Raw genomic sequence first — 19,423 nt, forward strand, 5'->3', positions numbered from 1 at the left:
GATTAGATTAAAAGGCTGAAGGCTGAAGAATTGTAAAATACTATTACTCCTACAGTTAAATATCTACTATGTTCCCCCAAATTACTTCTTTTTAGCTGTTGCTGACTGCAGCTACAAGATGGCAGTACTGTCTTTACAGCACATGGATGCAAACAGGCAAGATGCTTTATGAGCGTGCTCTCTGAGATCAAAGGAGATCGCTTTACTTCGGTATGTTTTGTAATTCACACCTATTTTTAGATTTGACATATGTCCTGCATTACACTCAACACTGGTAACAGGTCGGCCAGACACAGCTGATCAGGCCCTTTGATTGTACTACATTGTTAGCATGCTTTTAAATGCTATCAAGTTGTCTTTCTTAGCATTGGTTTCTTATCTGTCGCCAAAGTCAAGTGGGCATTCTAAGAAGTGCAGCTCTGACCTTAAAAATTGACTGAGTTCATCATCTGAAATCCTGCTCTGCATGTTTTCAGCAGCTGACAGACAATCTTATCACTGCAGGCTGTGATACAGCAGCAAAAGTCATCAAAAGAATGTCAGCCAAAGGCTATGAGGTGTTTCTGTGGGGATTCCATGAGTTATTTCACACAGAATAAATGAGTGTTTACCCTCTACACACAAACACTCTATTTTTTCATGTAAGTAAGAGTGTACAACCAGCGTAAGACCAGTTTTTCAATTCAATTCAATTTAGTAACACAGCGCCAAATCACAACAACAGTCGCCTCAAGGAGCTTTATATTGTAAGGTTGACCCTACAATAATACATACAAGACTGTTTCTGAGAGAATGGAACAGAAAAGTATTCTCCAACATTTCTATTTACATCTTTTTCCCTGCGAAGCTATGCCACAGCTCGAGTGAAAACAGCATTAAGCAAAAGCTTGACTCTGTTTTTCCCTCCTTGCTGTTTGCCAGTGTGCAGTGGGGAACTAGGTCAGCAGCTCATGTGAGCTCTGTCCTACATCTGCTTTGCTACATCTCCAGCAGGCTGCTTGCTGGAGAGGAATCTTCAGCTGCAGTAACAAATCACAGGGTGTAACAAAGATTTTTACACAGTGGTGCTACCTCCCTTTTTTGTTTTTTGTTTCTATTAATGTGACACATTTTTGCATTTTACACCATTACTCAGTGATGAAGGCCTCTTCTCCTTAGCAGTGTTTTTTTAAACTCCTGAAATATATAAATAAGATAGCAGTAAGTATTTGTACTACCACTTGATAAAGAAGTCAAATCAACACAAGTTGGAGAGCTTTACCTCCAATGGAAGAGCCACACGCCACATTATTTTTCTTTAATAAAAGTTCTGAAACCAAGTCGTGACATGTACCTTTAAGCAGGTTACGTCTCCAAACAAAAGCAGGCTGAGATCAGGCAGAATTATCAAATTGCTGCACTTTGACTTGAGCATCTAGAACCAGAACGGTAAGTTACATGTGTCGAGAAAAGATAAGAAAACTTATTATTTACAATTAAACCAGAATTTAGGCATTATTGGTTGTCTACATGTCTGAATTTAAATATTAATTTTTTGTTATATTATTCTTATTTTTATTGTTTGAACTTCTTAAATGGTGAGCAGACATGCCTCCTCGTACATAACGCTAAAATTTAGGAAATGTTTTGTACTGTACTGCTTTTTGATTAATGTTTTAAATTCCTGGAGAATTCCCTGCCCGTGATGCTAAGCTTGATTTTTGCAGTTTGTAATCACTGACCCACTGCAGTAGTTTCCTGGGTGTTATTGCAACATATAAGAATGATAACAAATACTCAGATCCACCGTCTTATGTTATAAAATAAATCTTTTATTTTATCAAAAGTTGATCATGACAACAATATAATGCGCAAATGGAATAGACAGCAACAGAGTATATGAAAAACTAGTGCAAAAGAAAAATCACAAATACAAAAATATATTGCACTTGGTAATCTGAAATTTTACGTGGAAGAAGTCATGTTTGGACAACATTCTCAATTTGATATATGCAACTGTAAACATTTACCTTTTATGCTTTGCCTTTTTCTTTTTTCTCTTCTTTGCAAGCACAAAGCTTCTGGATAAATCTACAGCAAGAGAAGCTCTAGTTTAGAGCTGAAACCAGCAGGCGACTTGCGGTATTTTATCTTAGTTAGTTGCAGTTGTGCTTTTTCTGTGGACCCAGTTGGGGTTTACACCTGGTCTCTAAACTTTCTTTCCCTCACTCACACACACACACACACACACACACACACACACACACACACTACGTGAGCTCTAAACGCTCGAGGTGGTCGTTGATGTGACACATTTCTGCATCAGTGATGCCATCTGTCTTTTTTTTTTTTTTTGAATCTCAATGAATTTTCATCTTTGTTCAGGGGGGACAGTGGCAGCTTCAGGCCACAGTCACAAGTTCAGCCATCTGAACTACTGCAGATAGCTCTTATCCTGTCACTAATGTGCCCATTTAGAGTGAAATATTCTATGTATACATATACATATATATATACTGTAGCGTATAGGCCTGCGGCAATCTGCAGTATAAAAAACCACTGATAGTAAAACAGTAATAACGGCATGTGCAAAATTCACTGTGAGGCAGGAGGAGGCTTCTTCTGACCACTTGGAGTAGTCTTTGTTCTCTGCCTTGTCAGAGTCATAAAGTGGTGTTAAAAAACTGTCTTTTTTTGCCATGTCTTGAGCACACGATATGGCGGATCCAGCACGGCATGAAATCCCTGGTCCATCACTTCAATGGTCACCAAATACTCTCTCAGCTGATTTTCCCCGGGTCAGGCAGAGTCCAGCCTTATTTACGGTGATATATAATCTGGTGAGAAGCTGGCTGTGTGGGCCAGGTGGCTGAGAGCAGCTCTGTCTTTTTGTGCACAGGCTTCAGCGATCCCGGACTCTCCTCAGCGGGAGGGACAGGTGTCAGGTCTCCTGACCTCCACAGTCCCTTGCACCTCCAAGGGGTCAGGATAAGGATCGACCTAGAGGGAAGGGGTGGAAGGGGAAAACACAGCTTTATGACTACAGGATCCTCGTGAAGTGATAACTATAACACTGAAAAAAGGTGAAGTTTGTTTTTGTGAGGCAAATGTATTTTTGTGTGTCATTAGCCTTTATTAGTTGCGTCTACATCTTGTACCCATACAGGTGCTGCTTCCTAATTCTGTTTGTCAGTGATTTCACTTTGTTTTGGATAGGTCTGAAAATCATAAAAGTGGTTCAAATTCTATTTGTGATTTGGGCTCACTGAATGACATGTTATTTTAGATGTTTTTGTGTCTTGTCTGGATATTTTTTGTACAAAGACTGGACTTCATTCTAGGTCTGTTTATGTTGTTTGGGCACTTTTCCTGTGAGGCGACGATGTGTGTGTGTGTGTGTGTGTGTGTGTGTGTGTGTGTGTGTGTGTGTGTGTGTGTGTGTGTGTGTGTGTGTGTGTGTGTGTGTGTGTGTGTGTGTGTGTGATAAAAGTACCTCCGAATACAGTGGCGGAGGCAGATATCTGAACTCTGTGATGTATGTTAGCAGAGATCCGCGGTCCTCACCCTCCGCGTCAGACCTATCACATCCCTGCAGATAATCCTGCCTGTGAGACTCTGATATGGCCAGCTCACTGTAGCTTGGTGGAGCTGCAATAAACAAACAGGCGTAAGTTGACATTCTGTACCCTGTGCACATAAACATGCATGCAAGCATCTGCATTTACAGTACATACCCTCAGGTCTCTCTGGCAGGCCCAGCCAGCTCAAAGTGCTGCAGTTGCTGCTGATGCTGGAGGTGCGGGTGGTGCAAGCATGAAGAGGTATGGTTCCTATCACCAACGGCAATGAGAGTGACAAATTCAAACCACCTGGAATGTCCACGTACACCTGCAAGCAGGAAGCAAACATGCAAAGGAGACAAGTGAATGAATGTTTTAGTGTTTTAAAAGCAGGTTTATGATGAGTTTATTATTGTTTAAGGCTATCTGTACATCACAAGGAAGTAATATGTCTTTTGTTTTTGTACCAGCTTATTAGCCAAATAGTGCTAGGGTATTATAAAAAGGTTAGTCAGTTAATCAGATAATCAGTTCATATAATCAGTTAATCAGATGTCAGTAGCAAATAATTGTTTTTCTTTTGTTTTCTTTTATTTTTCGAAGGCATTTTTCATTGGATTTAAAATAGTCCAACGTATTTATCAAGTTGACTTTGAATGCAGTTTTATCAGACAAATGTAACCTTGCAAATATCCTGTATTCTGAATCCTTTGTTTTATGCTCCTGTCAGTGTCCCTGAATAAAATCAGCAAAGGGAAGCTTGGCATCATATTTCATTTAACATATGAAAAAACATGTGAACTCACCACAAGGGCGTATTCTACTTTGATGATGGGACAGTCCAGGATGGAGGGGGACACAGGAGGGATTTTGAGCAGTTTTCCCTCCCAGCTCTGGCTCTTCCCTTGTGGCAGAGGATCTCCTCGCACATTGGACACCAGCTGCTGGATCTCCTTCCCCTTCCCCTTAGCGAAGAAGGTCTGAGTCTGGTAAAGCGCGGCCTTAGGGACCACAACGCGTGATGAACAGTTCTCCACCTCAGCAAAAATTTGGATTGACTCACCTTGGAAAGAGGGGAGAAGAAATCAGTCTGTCAGACTGAGAGAGAAGCAAGATAAGTGAATTCCCAAAAATAGAAGAGAACACCTGGGGGAAGTTGTAGGAGGTGTGGCTTACCTGGTGTGTAGCCCTTTCGCTCTATTTTGGCACTGAGGGAGATGGGGCCTGAAGCACAGAACCAGCAGCACAGCGTTTTCTCCTTTGTACCAGCCTGAGGGGCCTGTTAACACATATGATCTCTTTAAACTGCTGGCAAAAGATTTTAAAGAAACAGCATTCAACTCAGAACCTGGACCCTTTAAAGGAGCAGTTTGACATTTTTAAAACCACTGTTTTCAGCATGAGAACAATGCAGCAATGGAAGAAGAACTAAGAGTAACACCACAATAAAAGCTGTCTATCTTTTTATTTGTGTGGATAAATAACATGTTACTTGTAGATGTGTTAGCAATGTTTCCAGTCTTAGTGCTAAGCTAAGCTACACAGCTGCAGTGCACTAGGAGTCATACGGTTCCTCGTAAAGTGAACAGGCTTACCAGCAGCAGGGGGGTGTTGATGTCGATGTGTTCAAACACAATGAACTCCTTCTTCACTTTGACGGGGAGCAGCCATGGACGGTGCAGTTCAGCTTTCACCCAGTACCTCACACTGCCATGCTTCCCTTCAAAGGAAGTCGCCAGAGCCCTGAGAAAGAAAAAGAAAAGACGGGAAGGGAGGACGATTAAAAAGTGTGGGTGGTCTGTGGTTATGCTCTGTGTGCAAGTTCAACATCCTTTCCTTCAGAACAAGAACCAGTACAACAAGTCCTGGTACTCAGAAAAAAAATAACTGAAGGTCAGCGTCTCTTACTGCTGTCCCTCATTTTTAAATATACTATCAAAACCTAGGGGTCAAATACCTCCAAAGGTTCACAAGGTAAAACTCAGGGTCCTGGTATACAAATCTGTCTCTAATCTTTGTTTAATCTTCAAAAAAAAAAAAAATTTAGGTAACTGTACCTGTCTGGGCCTTCAAACAGTTATATAAACAAAACCATGTGACAAATACAGACGGCAACAGTTACTTTAGTAAAATTTGCTTATAGACATCTGAAACATGAAGCCTCAGCTACAGTTACACAGGTCACGGAGCAGGTTCATAGTCGTAAGCGAAATCTTTCTTTACAAGGTAAACAGTAACCGCATTATTGTGCCTCTATACTGATACTATTTATTTATCCATACCCGCTCCACCCCCTTATTTTCCTAATTTTGTATTTCATCAGATACATTTGTCTGATTACAAATGTTTTGTTATCCAAGTTTCAGATTTTTTACATCATCAACAAGATTGATGTATCTCTCAATTACTTTGGTTATGTGAATATTAGAAGGTAGTATCTGTGGAAGATATGTTTTTAATGAGACAACATCAAGAGTGGAGACGGCAGTTAGGTTAGTGTAGATCGTACCGAAATAAGACTGATTAGTTTTATGTAATGTGAAATATTAGCTAATGGATACCACCATGGCAGTTTTGTATATTTTTGTATTACAACAAAAACATATTAGCTTAAAAATGTTAATTATACATAATCTGGTCCACGATGTGGAAGCACTCATTTGCAAAAATGTCCAGTGAAGAAACTAAATGTCAATTTTGGATAATGTGGGAATAAAATAGAAAACAGCTCCTCACAAACACATTTTTCTCTGTGCTGCGTTACATTTAAGTTCCAGCAGAAAATATATAAAAAAACAAAACAGGAAGTAGAGAGCATTCAGTTTTCTTTATTAATGTATGCATTTATTTCTTCACAGTCATGTCAGCAACCATGTCATGAACATGTTTTCACATCACATTTCTTCTTGTTGATCTTTGAGAATTTTTTTTAATCCTTTTGTTAAATTCTGATTATAAAAACAATTTGGTGAGTTTTCAATACAGTTTTAATGCAAATTATGTAATTAAATTACCTAAAATCAGGTGATTAGACTTTTAAATAAAACTGTGTGGAATAACTAGTTCACTAACATGAGGCAACAACAAAAGATTGTTTTATTGTAACAGGACAATAGTTCTAAATCTTAGGTTTAATCTTCAAATGTTTCTTCTCAAGACTGTAAAATTGTAAAACCTCAGCTCTGATGAAAATAAAGAGAAATGCAGTGAAGGGAAGAATTAATGATGAAATTCTCATGTACGTGTAGGTGTACGTGTACTCACATCTGAGGCAGGTTGAAGCTGAAAGCAAACTCATGTAAGCCTGGGTGCAGGACAGTCACGCCCTCCTCTGGACAGTCCTCATCTGAAAGACAGAGAACACTGAGACTGAGTACACCTGCACACTGCACCTAGCCTCCTACATTTTGGTACAAGCTATGGATGCACAATGTCAGGTAGCCTTATTACACAATGAACTCCAATTCACCTCAGAGGGATTATTAAACACACACACACACACACACACACACACACACACACACACACACACACAAAGAAAGGCATTTGATCACGAGGACAAAAAGGTTTGGAGATAAAAAAAAAATGGCACAATTGGAGGTGGAAAAATGGCAATACATTTTTTTTTTTTAAAGCAAAACTGCAGATTCTCCATTTGTAGCTTCCAGATATGCTGCTCTTTGTCATATTAAACTTTGCTATCAGCAGTTTTCAGCCTCTGAAACAAACAAGCCCTGCTTTACCTGTGCCTGTAGGGTGTTTACAATATAAAGCACCATGAGCCAACCGTACTTCTAGATAAATAAAATTGGATTGGTCTTTTATACTTAATATATTTGCTTTGTTGGTCAATCACAACAAGAATTAAAGATGCCACCCTGGCGACCTTCTGAATTTTATGAGGTTATGCCCTAAAAAATGGGTTGTTGGCTATATCTTACACTTTTTGGGAAGCACTCACATCCAGTCTTCTCTCTACTGTCACAAAATTCATTTGAGAAACTCTAGTAACAGTTGTTTTGCCTGAATGCGAAAAAGCAGCTTGTTTGCGGTGTCAGAGGGCTGCCAAAGCAACACACCCTGTGGGAGAAGCAGCACTTCCTCATTTCATCTCTTATTGTTTGTGTGTGATATTGCGTCTAAATGCTCCTGCTGAACTTCAGCTTCTTTCCACCTCAGTTCTGCTTCGTCCTCAGTCTCTGCTGTTTATGTATGTCTGTGTTTGCTATGAGAACTGTCATCAACGGCCAGTGTGTGTGTGTATGTCAGTGCGCGTATAAGCGTGCGCCCTGTCAAGTCACCGGCAACACGGAGCAAGCAGGAGTAGACCGGTATGAACCAGACTGAGCAGCTTCCTTCAGCTGGAAACTCCAACGCAGGCATTACAACTCGTCCTCCCATTGGTGGACAACGTGACATGAATTTGCAAGTCTCGCTCTGATTGGTTCAGCCCCGGCAAGCCCCTGCCCACAATTAGCCCAGCCATGTGGTGTGTGGCATGAAAGAGGAGAAGGTGGGGGAGGTAGAGAGGAAGGGTGTTATAGACACAGTGACAGCAAACTCCAGGCAACCTGCCGCTCTCACGCAAACTCTGAAACCACTGAACGGATGAAGGAAAAACGTCCTCTTCTACAGTCATGCCCTGTTATCAGAAGACACCCAGCTAGTTTCATCTTTCTTTTCTTACAGGCACTTCTGTGCTTAGAGAAAAGAGATATGACCCACGTAGAAGCAGAGTGAGTGAGAGTTTAGTGTTGAGGTTTTTGAAAGGGTCCAAACATGACCTTCAAGTTAATTTTACCAGCTGAGCTGAAATAATACTTAAAGTACTTTTAGCAAGCAAAAATGATGATATGTCTCCAAAGTCACCTTTTAAATGCGAGTGGTTACATCATTAGACGCTGGATATGTTCTGGTTTGGTTGATGTAAACTGTAACAGTCATTATTCAACTGAGCAAAGGATGACAATGATGAATTTTTTAACAGGAGATATGTGGAATATTCTGCCCTTCCATCATCTGCCCAAAAGAATTTTTATTTTAATGAATGAAATGACAAATAAGCCACTTAAATTGAGTTTTCTATCTACTGATTAAAAAATTGCATTTGTTCAAAAATACTGACAGACCTTTAAAAACATACAACGACTATTAATGGTAAGTCAATCAGTTAAACTTAAAAAATTGCAAATTTCTGATACTTCAAGGCTCGGACTTTTGAAAATGTGTTACTTTTTGTGTTGTCACATTATTGTACTGTGATTTGGTCAAAGTGAGATCTGCAAGGAACTCCAGGATGTTGTAAAGATGTCTTCAACTTACAACAAAGAGCCAAGCTGCATCTCCTGGAAGCTCATGAGATTTTTTGGAAGTCTTCAGAGACAGCCACCAGGTGGATGCAGCACTTTGTTTAAGTCTAAATACTCTGCAAGACCTGTGAAATTGTGTCTTTTCTTATTGACCTTTCCACCATCCATCGTTGAGTAAACAAAGAGCAAAAGCTGTGCCTCTAGACTGCTGGGAAAAGAAGCTCTGTCCACAGACCAGACTCCTGCAGGCTGCATCGTTTCAGTTTTGAGATTATTCATCTTCCCAACCTCTAATAATTCAAAAAAACCTGCTGAACAGACAGTTCACGTGTGACCTAAATCCTTGATGTGACATGTTTTACTCTTACCCAAATCATCTGGTCCTCCAACACAGGTATACAAGTGTTAGGAGCAGCAGCTGATTTTACAACACGCGCTGAGCGTCAGCCTGGTCCTCCCCCCTCCCTCTCTCGCTGGCAGTTTCTGAACAGGTTTGAACCGCTTCTAACAAAGGGAGTTGCCTGTGCTAGCCTAGTTGAAGATGTCATCAGTAAAAAGGTCCTTGTGCCATTAGTTCAACCAAAATGTTGCTCTAAAATACGAAGCGCCATGTTTTCGATTTTGCTCTTTTTCATCAAGTGTTTCACTGGAAGATTTCAACTTTTTCCCTCCTCCCTGTGATGTCAACATCCAGACAGTCCGCATGTAAAAGCAGACTCCCTCATCCCTTCGCGTATCAAACGTTTGCTTTAATAATTGGTTTTAAGTGAGGATGGATCGCGCCTACAGCTGCTGCATCAGTACCACTGCGCGGAGGGTCCCGGTGTTCTGTGGCTCTGGCACACGATTACGCACTCCGCGGTAAGAAAGTTTGGGGACGAGCTTCTGTCAAAAGTTTGCAGTGATCAGTTGCGCCGCATCACTTCACACAGATCACGAAACAGCAGAAGAAAAAGGAGCAACTCCTTACCTCTCTCCTCTCCTATCAAGGTGTCGTAATGATGCAGGTATTCCACCTCCTCTGTGTAGTTCTGAGTATAAGCCGTGTTTGCTCCGGCGTTTCTCGACTCTGTCCACCGGACCTTGGCGACTCCTCTCGCGGTTATGTCCAAGCTCTTGACCCGCACATCCCCAGTGACCTCCACAACAACCCTCCCCGACACCAGGTCTCCTCCGGAGAACACCGGCAGGTTGTTCTCATTCAGACTGTCAAAGTAGATCGCCAAGGCCCTCACTTTGCCCAGTACCATGATGACAACGAATGGACAAGTAAACAGGATGAGGAAAAGTGTCTATGGAGAACAAGTTGTGAGTAGAGCCGTGTGGCACAAATGCATGCGCCTCGCTCCGGGTGCCCAGCGCAGAGCCGGGTCTGCGGCTGTCAGTGATGGCTCATCTGGTAGCTGATGGTCCGCAGGAGATCTGCGCCCTCCTCCTCCGAGTGCGCCTGTGCTTCTCTACCGATCTTTGCTGGCGTCTGCTTCCAGCGCTGCGCTCTTAAAGCTTAAAGCTGGCCAGTTCGTGCGCATGTGCGCACGAACTGGCCAGCCTGCTTACACAGAAAGGAGCACGGCTCAGCCTCCGCCGCTGACATAATACGACTTACAGACAAGACGTTTGCCAACTTGTCCCCACAGGGTTTGTCACAAAATGAGAGTTTTTAAAAATAATCTTGGAACGATAAGACGGTTTGTGGAAACACACAGGCACAGTGTGCAATAAAGAATTGAATAAACTGTTTTAATGCTCCCAGTTCCTTATTAATGTGACGTATTGTTACTTAGACGATTAAGTGACTGCTGCAACAGGCATAGGCCATATTTACTGAGGTATCAAATGGCGATTTAAAAGCTATAGTTTTACTTTATCTAAAAAAAATATCTAAAAAAAAGTGTTAAAAACTAAAATATTTAAGTTAGCTTTTTCTGTTTATAAGGTGGAGTTTGTGTTTAAATGCAATATCAATGGAAGAGTATCCAGAGGGGATTGTGCAATACCTTTTAGACAAACGACATTCAGTAAACAGGTGTTATCAGTGAAAGGTAGTGAGATTTGGAACAATATTTGAGCTGTAATAAGAGAATGTGCTGCCTTCAACACATTTAAAACTAATCTCAAACGATGGCTAAAGAGGAATCAGATTCATGATCACTAGCTTGATATTAATATGTGTTATCTTTAATGTTGTATGTTTTTATTTATTTGTTGTTTTCTGTTTCATTGTATTATAACATTCTTTGTTGTAATTTTATGTATTTGTTGTCTGGATTAGATTGTTGTACATTGCCTGATGGCGTGCTAAATTCCTTATTTATTGTGTTTGTCTGACCTGCCAGGGACTGCAGATGCAAAGTAGACTTTTAGCTAATTCTAGAATATTTACATTTATCCACTGTCCCTTTTAAATAAATAAACTATTGTCCTGTTGATGACCCAGTTTTATCCAGGCTTTAGCTGTCAAACAGATGGCCTCACATTTGACTCTAGAACACTTTTGTATGCAGAGGAGTTTATGCTCCACTCAGTGACTGCAAGGTGCCCAAATCATCATCCCTTCACCAGCAAGCTGACAGTTGGTCTGAGGTGTTTGTGCTTTTTGGTTTTCTCCAAAGGTGCTGCTGTGCACTCTCGACAAACATCTCCACTTTGGTCTCGTTATTCCAGAAATCTTGTGGTTTGTTCAGATGTATCTAGGGATGGGAATCAAGAACCGGTGCTTGTAGAGAGCCAGTTCCCAGTAGTTCTATTCGTTGGAAGTGTTAGCCTGCCTGCCTATCTATTCTGCTTATTGATTCCACTTGCACATGCACTACAATCAGCTGAATTAAGTGTGCAAAGTCACAGCAACAGTTGCTTTTTCACAACAACAGGTCATTTTACAGAGAAACCAGAAAGTAATGTAACAAGAATTAATGAATTACTTTCTCCTGGGAGTACTTAAGTAACATAATCCATTACTTTTAAGAAAGTAAGTAGTAGAACACTTTCTTGTTAAGCGAGACCTGCCCTCCGCTGGGAGATTGCACAATGATAAATTTACAAAAGAAAGAGCAGCTCATGAATTAACAGGCTTATGTCTTCTTCTTTTACTCTAATTGACGGGGAATGACAGATTCCCAGGAGAGTGTTATAAGTAGTGAGGGAAGAATTGGTACCATTATTGCAAAAGATTTTTAATTATACTTCAAAACAAAGAGTCCATACCCCCAGAGTGAGGCAGTCATTTTGGTTATTCCCAAGAGCTGGTCTAAACAGAGTCTGTGTGTGAGTACCCTGAGTGATGGGAGTTATTCAGACCATGGCCCAGATTTGTAGGCAGGGTTTGGGTGTGGGGTGCTAATGTTTGTTAACTGTCCAAGTGGCCCAGGAGAAGAAGCTGTTTGTGAGGCTATAGTTGTGTAGTCATTGAGGCTGTCTATTCTAGTCTTTTTGTTGTTGGGAGTGATGCTGGAGGCCTTCAGACAGGTGGGAATGGTGGCGTGAGTCAGGGAGAGGTTGAACAACCTGGTGAGGATCCCTGCCAGTTGGTCCCACAGACTTTGACCTATAGCATACCAATGTGTGCCGCATATTGACCAGTCAGTGTAACGAGCCAGGATTTAAAAAAATATACACAAATATACCATTCTAACAAAAAGACTGGAGGAAGTGATGCCCTTTTTAATTGATGAGGATCAATCCGCATTTAGAGCTCAATGTTATTACAATAAGGGAAACGGAGTATAACATTTTTCTTCAGGCAGACAATACCATGATCAGAATTCAGAACGAGGAGTTTCTAGATTAATTAACTTGTTGCAGATGCAGGGTATACTCTTAATATTAATGTTTAAACTTCCCCTAGTCTCTCAAGCTATGAAATACTAGGAGACCTTGGGAGCTACTTCTATATGTTATTTGGGTATAAGATTATGAATGTAGTAAATTTCTATTGAAAATTATGCACATATCAATAAAAAGAGAAACAAGGCTCTTGATAGATGGGCTCTCCTGCCATTAGAACTTGAGCAGAATAATGGTGGGAAAAACTAATATCTTGCCCAGACTGCTCTGTTTGTTCTAGTTTTGCTTATCCACATCCATGATTACCAGTTTAGAGAATGAGACAAAGTGATAAATAGATTTATTTGGAAAGGTAAATTTCCTGGCGTGAATTATAAGCTCTCCAGTATGACACAATGAGGGAGGGATGGGCTTACCAAAGACTATTATTTATCAGCACACATAAAACTGTTATACTTTGATGGAGTCAGAAAACAGGAAACTCATAGAGCTGTCTTTATTAGGCAGGCCACTGCAGATGTTCACACAGTGGCCTTTCTAATAAAGACAGACTTTATATATTATCGATACTAAAATCATCTCAGACAGATGTGAAGTTCCTCATCAAGATTTCTTCTTATATCTCCAATTCAGACATTACTTTGAAAAGAGTATCAAAGGACTCATATGAAGTATATCAACTATTACATTATTACATAGATGGCTTCTTTCACTCCTCTTCGAGTGACCCACACCTGTTTTCACACCTTAACTCATGTGATTAATCAGAAGATCAATAGCGGGTCAAAGACATGAAAGGACGCTCCCAATCTGTCACGCTGGAAAGATTCATCACAGGGCCTTTCTTGCCATGTAAAAGTCTTCTAAATGCTTGACATGAAGATAAAACTAAGTCTGTCAATTCAAAAGCACAAGAAATAAAAGTTTTACTTCTTTCATAATGGTAAGATAAAAAAACAAAAAAACAAAAAAACATCCCATTCTCTGTTTGTTTTCTCTTCCTCCTCACCCCCAAACTGGTCACTTCTGGGATCTTCTGTTCATGAAAAGAGATTTCCTTCTCACCACGGTCTCCCTCTCTCTTCTCACCATCCTCATAGGGGATTGTTGGGGTTTCTGTCTAATCCAGTCTTGATCTCACAGTTCAAAGTGGCCTGACATTCAATATTTTGGTGCTATATAAAACTGAGCTCAAATAGATGGGCAGAGAGCAAAGAAAAGACATCAGTTAAAATCTGGCTTTGCACAGTTTTGCCTGTTTTGGTACTTCCTCATTCAGCATGTGTCTGTATGCTTTCTAAACTAGTTTGCATGGAAGCGATATTCACATAACTTTCTTGCATATTGGTATGGTGCAGGCTTCTGTTGAAACAGCTTAAATCCACTGTTTTTTCACATTTCACACCCTGAATTATAACAACAAGATTTTCTTAAAAACGTAAAACTGAAATATAATAATCTCTGACCTTCAGCTTTCTCAGAAGTGCAGTGCCACGGTTTTCTCCAGACATGGCACACAAAGTGAAGGCCAAATAATTAAATTCCTTGCCATTTTAAGTCTTTCAGCAGTTTTCAGTCATTTCAAGTCTCCTTTTTTCCTCCTTTTCAAACTTTAAACACAAGGCACACAACACCTTGCGAAGGCAATCATGCTCACATCCCATGTCTCAAATTTTGCACTAAAATCTCATCAGACAGGCTGTGAGAAGATTTGATCAGACTGACAAACTGAACTAAAAACATTTCCTGTATACATTGATTTTCTTTCAGGTGAAGTTGAGAGTATATAATGATGTTTCAGTTAGCTCCCACTTTATTCTAAAAATGTAGCTTTTGTTATGCTAGTGAATTTAAAATGTTAGCACATTTAGTTCAGTTTTAGTCAACTAGAAGTCAACTGATACTTCTTGTTAAATTGACCCCAAGGCATCTTCTACCATCCACCATGACTTAAGGGGTCCCCCTGCTGGTAGATAAATACAAAGCCGTTACTGGCAAAGGGAGTTAAAACTCAGAACCTTGTTGCTGGAGTATTGAGATGGTAGTGCTAACTGCCGCCATCCATTTATCAGTGAAAGTAAATTTTGAAAGTAATCTTTTAGTTGGATGTTTGAGTTACAATCCTACCCCAGTGTTTCTTTGTGCTACAGTGAACTACTTAATAAAAAGAAATCGCTGAATTAATTTCATAAGCAAAAATTTGCAATAAAAAGTCAGAAGACTACAGCTTAAAAACAAAAATTTTACATGCAACACAAATCTTTGAAATTCAAATCTTCTACTTTACTCTGAATTTAAAATTCACTTTTCTCATTAACACTTTTTTTCCCTTGTGCTAATTTACTTAAAGTTAAAAGAACTCAATGGATTTATTTAGTCTGTCAAACATTATCATCACTGACACACTGCAGGCAGTCACTGTTTCACAAGAAGTGAACAGGAAGGGTGTAAATCTGTCGGCTTCATGGTTTAGGCTGTTTTAATTTGACCAGAGAGAATCCAGCTCCCCCAGGCCTGTTCCCAGTAAGCCCTATTCATGAGTCCCTCTATGTAGACACTACTTACCACCTTTGGAAATATAATGAATCTTTCTAAGGGATCTGCTCAAGCTCACTTTGTAAACTGCATATCAGACACAGAAAGCCATGTGGGTCTGTGTAGAAATATATTTTGCCAGAGGAATGCTACACACTTGATACAGTCTGTCCTACTTTTGGCTTCATTCCAACCACAGTAATTACAGACAGTGCAACAGGAAACAGAGAGAGATAATGTGCAGCGCGACAGACGTAATGATCTGGTGGTAAGAGTAAACAGTATCAGGTCAGTGCAGTTTGCAGAGATAAACACATTCAGCACCTTGCATATAATTTCAGTCATGCAAAACACATACAACCAGCAGCTTACGCAGACATGCAGATCACATCATGAAAACACGAGTGATTAAAAAGAACAGATGACGAGTAAGTCGAGTAACACTAAGATGTGGTCCAAAAAGGCAAAAAACAAAAAGAAACAGAGAAAGCAAACTGGAAGAAGTGAGAAGCAGACAAAAAGAAAAAAACCCACTGAGCTGAGATGTTAGTATTTCATCTTTAGAAAGAAATGTTTCCTGAAAAAGATAATATTTCCAAATAGGAGATTTTATTTACTGTAGGTGTATAAATGCATGCAGCTCTATCTTCAACATAGCATGGGACGCTGGCATCCCGTTTGAAATGGCACAAACATGTTGAGAGAAATCAAAAAGCTGGAGATGCAATGCTTACATGCAAACAGAAGCACATCTTCATTACATGCAGACTCTGGGACACACTATACATGTATACTCATGACAATCATTATTATTACCACAGTTACTTAGTTTGTGTGCAGAGTTCTTATGAGAAATGAGAGAGATTAAAAAACATGAACAGCTTCGTCTTGTCTTTTAAAAGATTTAGAAAATCAGTGTCCTTCCTCAGTAACAAAAAGAAAACACTTAACAGTTACAACTTCTCATAATAATTAAAATTTACAAGAAACATATAAACAAGATAGTTTACATTGTTTACAGCTAGCTCAGGTTTGTCCTCCGGCGTTTGCTGGGGCTCTGCCCGGGGTCAACTTTCAGCTCGTGATACTGCATCTGTCCATCAACACAAACAGATAATACTGTGACAACAGACAGACTCCAGCTCTGGTTCATACAGTATAGAATCTACCTAGAGCAGCACCAGTGACCTAATCTAACAACACAGGCCCAGCTTCACTTTCTTACAGAGAAAACACTGAGCTTTCTCTCTGGAAACAGCGTGAAGGGGAAATGCGCAGTCAGAGGTTGAGGGCAGCTGGGCAGGATCAGGAAATTCATTCTCTGAATGATTCCTAAGAGCTTAGATGGAGCACAAGAAAATCCAGGAAAGTCTCCTTCTGAAAAACCACCACATAAACCTGAAACCTGTATCTAACCACACCTGTACAAACGACCACAGAATATAAATTACTGATGTGCTTTTAATCAGGTTACATGTGTGTGTATGAGCAGGTCTCATGTTATCTGCTGCGTGATACCTGTAGGTGTTTATTAAAGCCACACACAACACTAATGCTCAGGCAGCTGTCGACAGCAAACAGGACTATGTGCTTCATCTATCATATAAATGTGACTTTAAAATGCTTTTCTATTACTTTAATGAAAATGCAAACACAATAAATGACAGCTGTGTGATTCACTTAAATACTGTTCTTCCAATATGTTGAAAAGGAAACATTTCCAGTATTAACTGTGTCCATGCAGTACACTGACTGAGAACTCAGGGACTGAGGCGTGAATGCCTCGTGAATGACAGCCGCTGTAGCCTGAGGATTCGTTTTGTGAAACATCCTGTTCTGAAGTTCTCCTACATACGATGTACCTCTATTTACATGCATTCTTCATGGATTACAAAATTACCCACCACTTGAACATCAGAGGGGACTCTGGAAAGGAAGTCAAGAAGCTCGTTGTTGTCGATCATGTATGGATCACGAAGTTTCTTGGTGAACTTATTCACACCTGCAGAAAAAACAACTGTTTGAGGACTAGCAGAGACCAAGCAGTCCAAGCTGAGACTGAGTCACCATGGTTCATTACATGATATAAATACAACAACACTAAGGCAAGATCTACAAGATCTTTTTGGTAACCATCAAATCAAGTTGCTTTGATAAAGTCCCATGTAAAAATGCTCATTTGCACTATGAATTAAGATGGTTGCAGCCTGGTATTTTAAAGAATGCCATAACTAATATAGTTTTTATTCTATTACTGTGTTACCTGGCAATAAGTAGCAGGTTTCTCTTCCAGGAAACTGCTTGCTTTAAAAGCTAACTCTACTCTCACAAATATGGTCCAAAAACCAACATGGTGAGCATAAATCATTTAGAACATAGAGCCCAGAAGATAGAAACAGGTGGATGTTTATCTAATTGGATTCCCATTAGATTAGTTACAAGTTTACCCACAACCTTAAAAAATAAAAATAAAATATGAGCACTAAGTATTTCATTAAACATCTAGAAGGGCAGAGACCTCATCCCCCTAAAGCCAGGACCACATTTCATAATTTTGAGGTAAACGATCTGGAGCCTCACAAAAATGTAACTGAAACTCCCTTTCTCGTGCACCAGCTCTACACCAACATAGCGTAACATTTTTTTGTCTGTGTGTGTAGTCGTCTGTGTGTTGTGAAATCAAGACTCACCCCATGCAAGCACGAGGTATCGTAAAGGTATGAGGTAGAGAAGAAATGTGGCCAAACACAAGGCAGTGATTGCCAACCAGCTTAGAAAAGGCACGGTCCAGTTAAAAGTGCTGCGGGTAGAAAAGGACAAAAGAGCTCATTAAAAAAAAACATTCAACTGGATGTATGTGAAAAATCACAAGTCACACCTAACAGCTTCACAACAAACAGCTGCAAAAAGGAATCAGAGAGGAAACTTGTTAACCCAGAAAACATACTTCTTCACTCTCTCTCCAAAGGACGCCACCTCATCCAGAGCATTCTGAACACTGATAAACACGTCCTGAATGGCGTACAGTTTATCCATAAAGCCTTTGGGCTCTGAGTCCTGACAGGGACAGGAGAAACATCATGAATACATAGGCATCATAGGCATGACTGTCCAGATGGTGATTGTGAAGTAATCTTTCCGTGTGTTTGTGTAGGAAAACACATCTTGACTTTGGAAGCCTTATCTTGGTTTTGAGGAACCTGAGACAGCTAGCTAGTTGTTCTTTCTAAAATGTCAGTCAGCAGCATCTAAACCTTCAAAATAAAAGCCCTAAAGACCTTAAACTCTTTAAGGACTTGAACTTTGTAAGACTGTACACAAAAAAACTTTTTCTTAAATGTTTGAAACACTTGTACTACATAAATTTCTAACAAAGAGCTATTATTATTATTACGAGGTTAATGGTCACAAGAATGCCAGATGCTACTTTTGCATATTTGCCTTCATATTTTTTAGGAAACTAATATTATATAATGTAATACTGAGCATGCAGATAGGCAGAAACACATTTTTATCTTTGAAGGCCTAAAAGGCAATCTGGGATAAGCCAAACACCTGTGTTCCTCTATTAAGAAGTCTCTTGGTTAATATTACATATTAATGTTTATAGTTTTAAAACATCATTACCTTTTCCTCTTTATCATCTTCATCAACTTCCCATTCAAACATGCCATCCATGGACTACAACAGAAAATGAAGCGATTATAACGTTGTCTGAAAGAGGAGCGCTTATAGAAGGCCTGCGTTTTACTTGTTTTCTCACCACATCAGCTCCATCCCTGCTGGAGCAGAAGAAGTAGTTCCACACAAGTAGAAGCAGCAAGGCTAGTGGCAGCATGTAGAGCTCAAAATTCCACACCACCACCACAAACAGCTAATAGAAAGCAAAACAACATGACACTCAGTAGATCATTCATCGGTCATGTGTACAGGGATGTGTGTGTGTGCATTAGTGCCTTTCATACCACAAAGGAGACAATGCTTCTCTGTGCAGACTCCCATTCAAAGCAGCTGTTGATGAAACTTCCCCAGCTAATCAGCACCATAATGCAGCGCTTGACTCTGTTGAAGTTCTGCTGGAGCAACTGAAAGACACAAAGATGTTTCTAAACATTTCAGTTGTTACATGACCTAAGCTGTTCCCCCGAGGATGTATGCTTGGACCACTCGTGTTCATCATTTACATACTGTCACAGATAATCCTCAACCATGGCTTAACTTCCTCTTCTGTGCAGACGATTAGCAGCTCTATATAAC

At 40.0% G+C, this 19,423-nt stretch overlaps 2 protein-coding genes across 5 annotated transcripts in view; both read right to left on the minus strand.

Annotated features, from left to right (window-relative positions):
* Nucleotides 1–1,790: 1,790 nt before the first annotated feature.
* On the minus strand, nt 1,791–10,357 carry arrdc3b (arrestin domain containing 3b). The gene is made up of 8 exons (XM_085464667.1): nt 9,819–10,357; nt 6,804–6,885; nt 5,135–5,282; nt 4,716–4,818; nt 4,346–4,602; nt 3,714–3,867; nt 3,473–3,627; nt 1,791–2,979 (listed from the first exon to the last, which is right to left on the minus strand). Exons 1-8 carry the CDS (start codon nt 10,096–10,098, stop codon nt 2,902–2,904), a joined length of 1,257 nt encoding a protein of 418 aa, XP_085320793.1. The 5' UTR covers nt 10,099–10,357; the 3' UTR covers nt 1,791–2,901.
* Nucleotides 10,358–12,488: 2,131 nt separating this feature from the next.
* mctp1b (multiple C2 domains, transmembrane 1b) overlaps nt 12,489–19,423 on the minus strand; it is a 40,998-nt gene continuing 34,063 nt past the window's right edge. For all 4 annotated transcript variants that reach the window (XM_085464666.1, XM_085464665.1, XM_085464664.1 and 1 more), the window contains 7 exons: nt 19,132–19,251; nt 18,930–19,040; nt 18,794–18,847; nt 18,114–18,223; nt 17,857–17,966; nt 17,071–17,168; nt 12,489–16,259 (listed from right to left, as the gene is read on the minus strand). In XM_085464666.1, coding sequence (XP_085320792.1) covers nt 16,188–16,259; nt 17,071–17,168; nt 17,857–17,966; nt 18,114–18,223; nt 18,794–18,847; nt 18,930–19,040; nt 19,132–19,251 — 675 coding nt within the window. In that variant the 3' untranslated portion in view covers nt 12,489–16,187. The remainder of the gene's footprint in view (nt 16,260–17,070; nt 17,169–17,856; nt 17,967–18,113; nt 18,224–18,793; nt 18,848–18,929; nt 19,041–19,131; nt 19,252–19,423) is intronic.

Source organism: Copadichromis virginalis, linkage group LG7, assembly GCF_057382275.1.
Source record: "Copadichromis virginalis isolate Kocher_CV1m ecotype Utaka linkage group LG7, C_Virginalis_male_GT1.1, whole genome shotgun sequence".
Lineage (NCBI taxonomy): Eukaryota > Metazoa > Chordata > Actinopteri > Cichliformes > Cichlidae > Copadichromis > Copadichromis virginalis.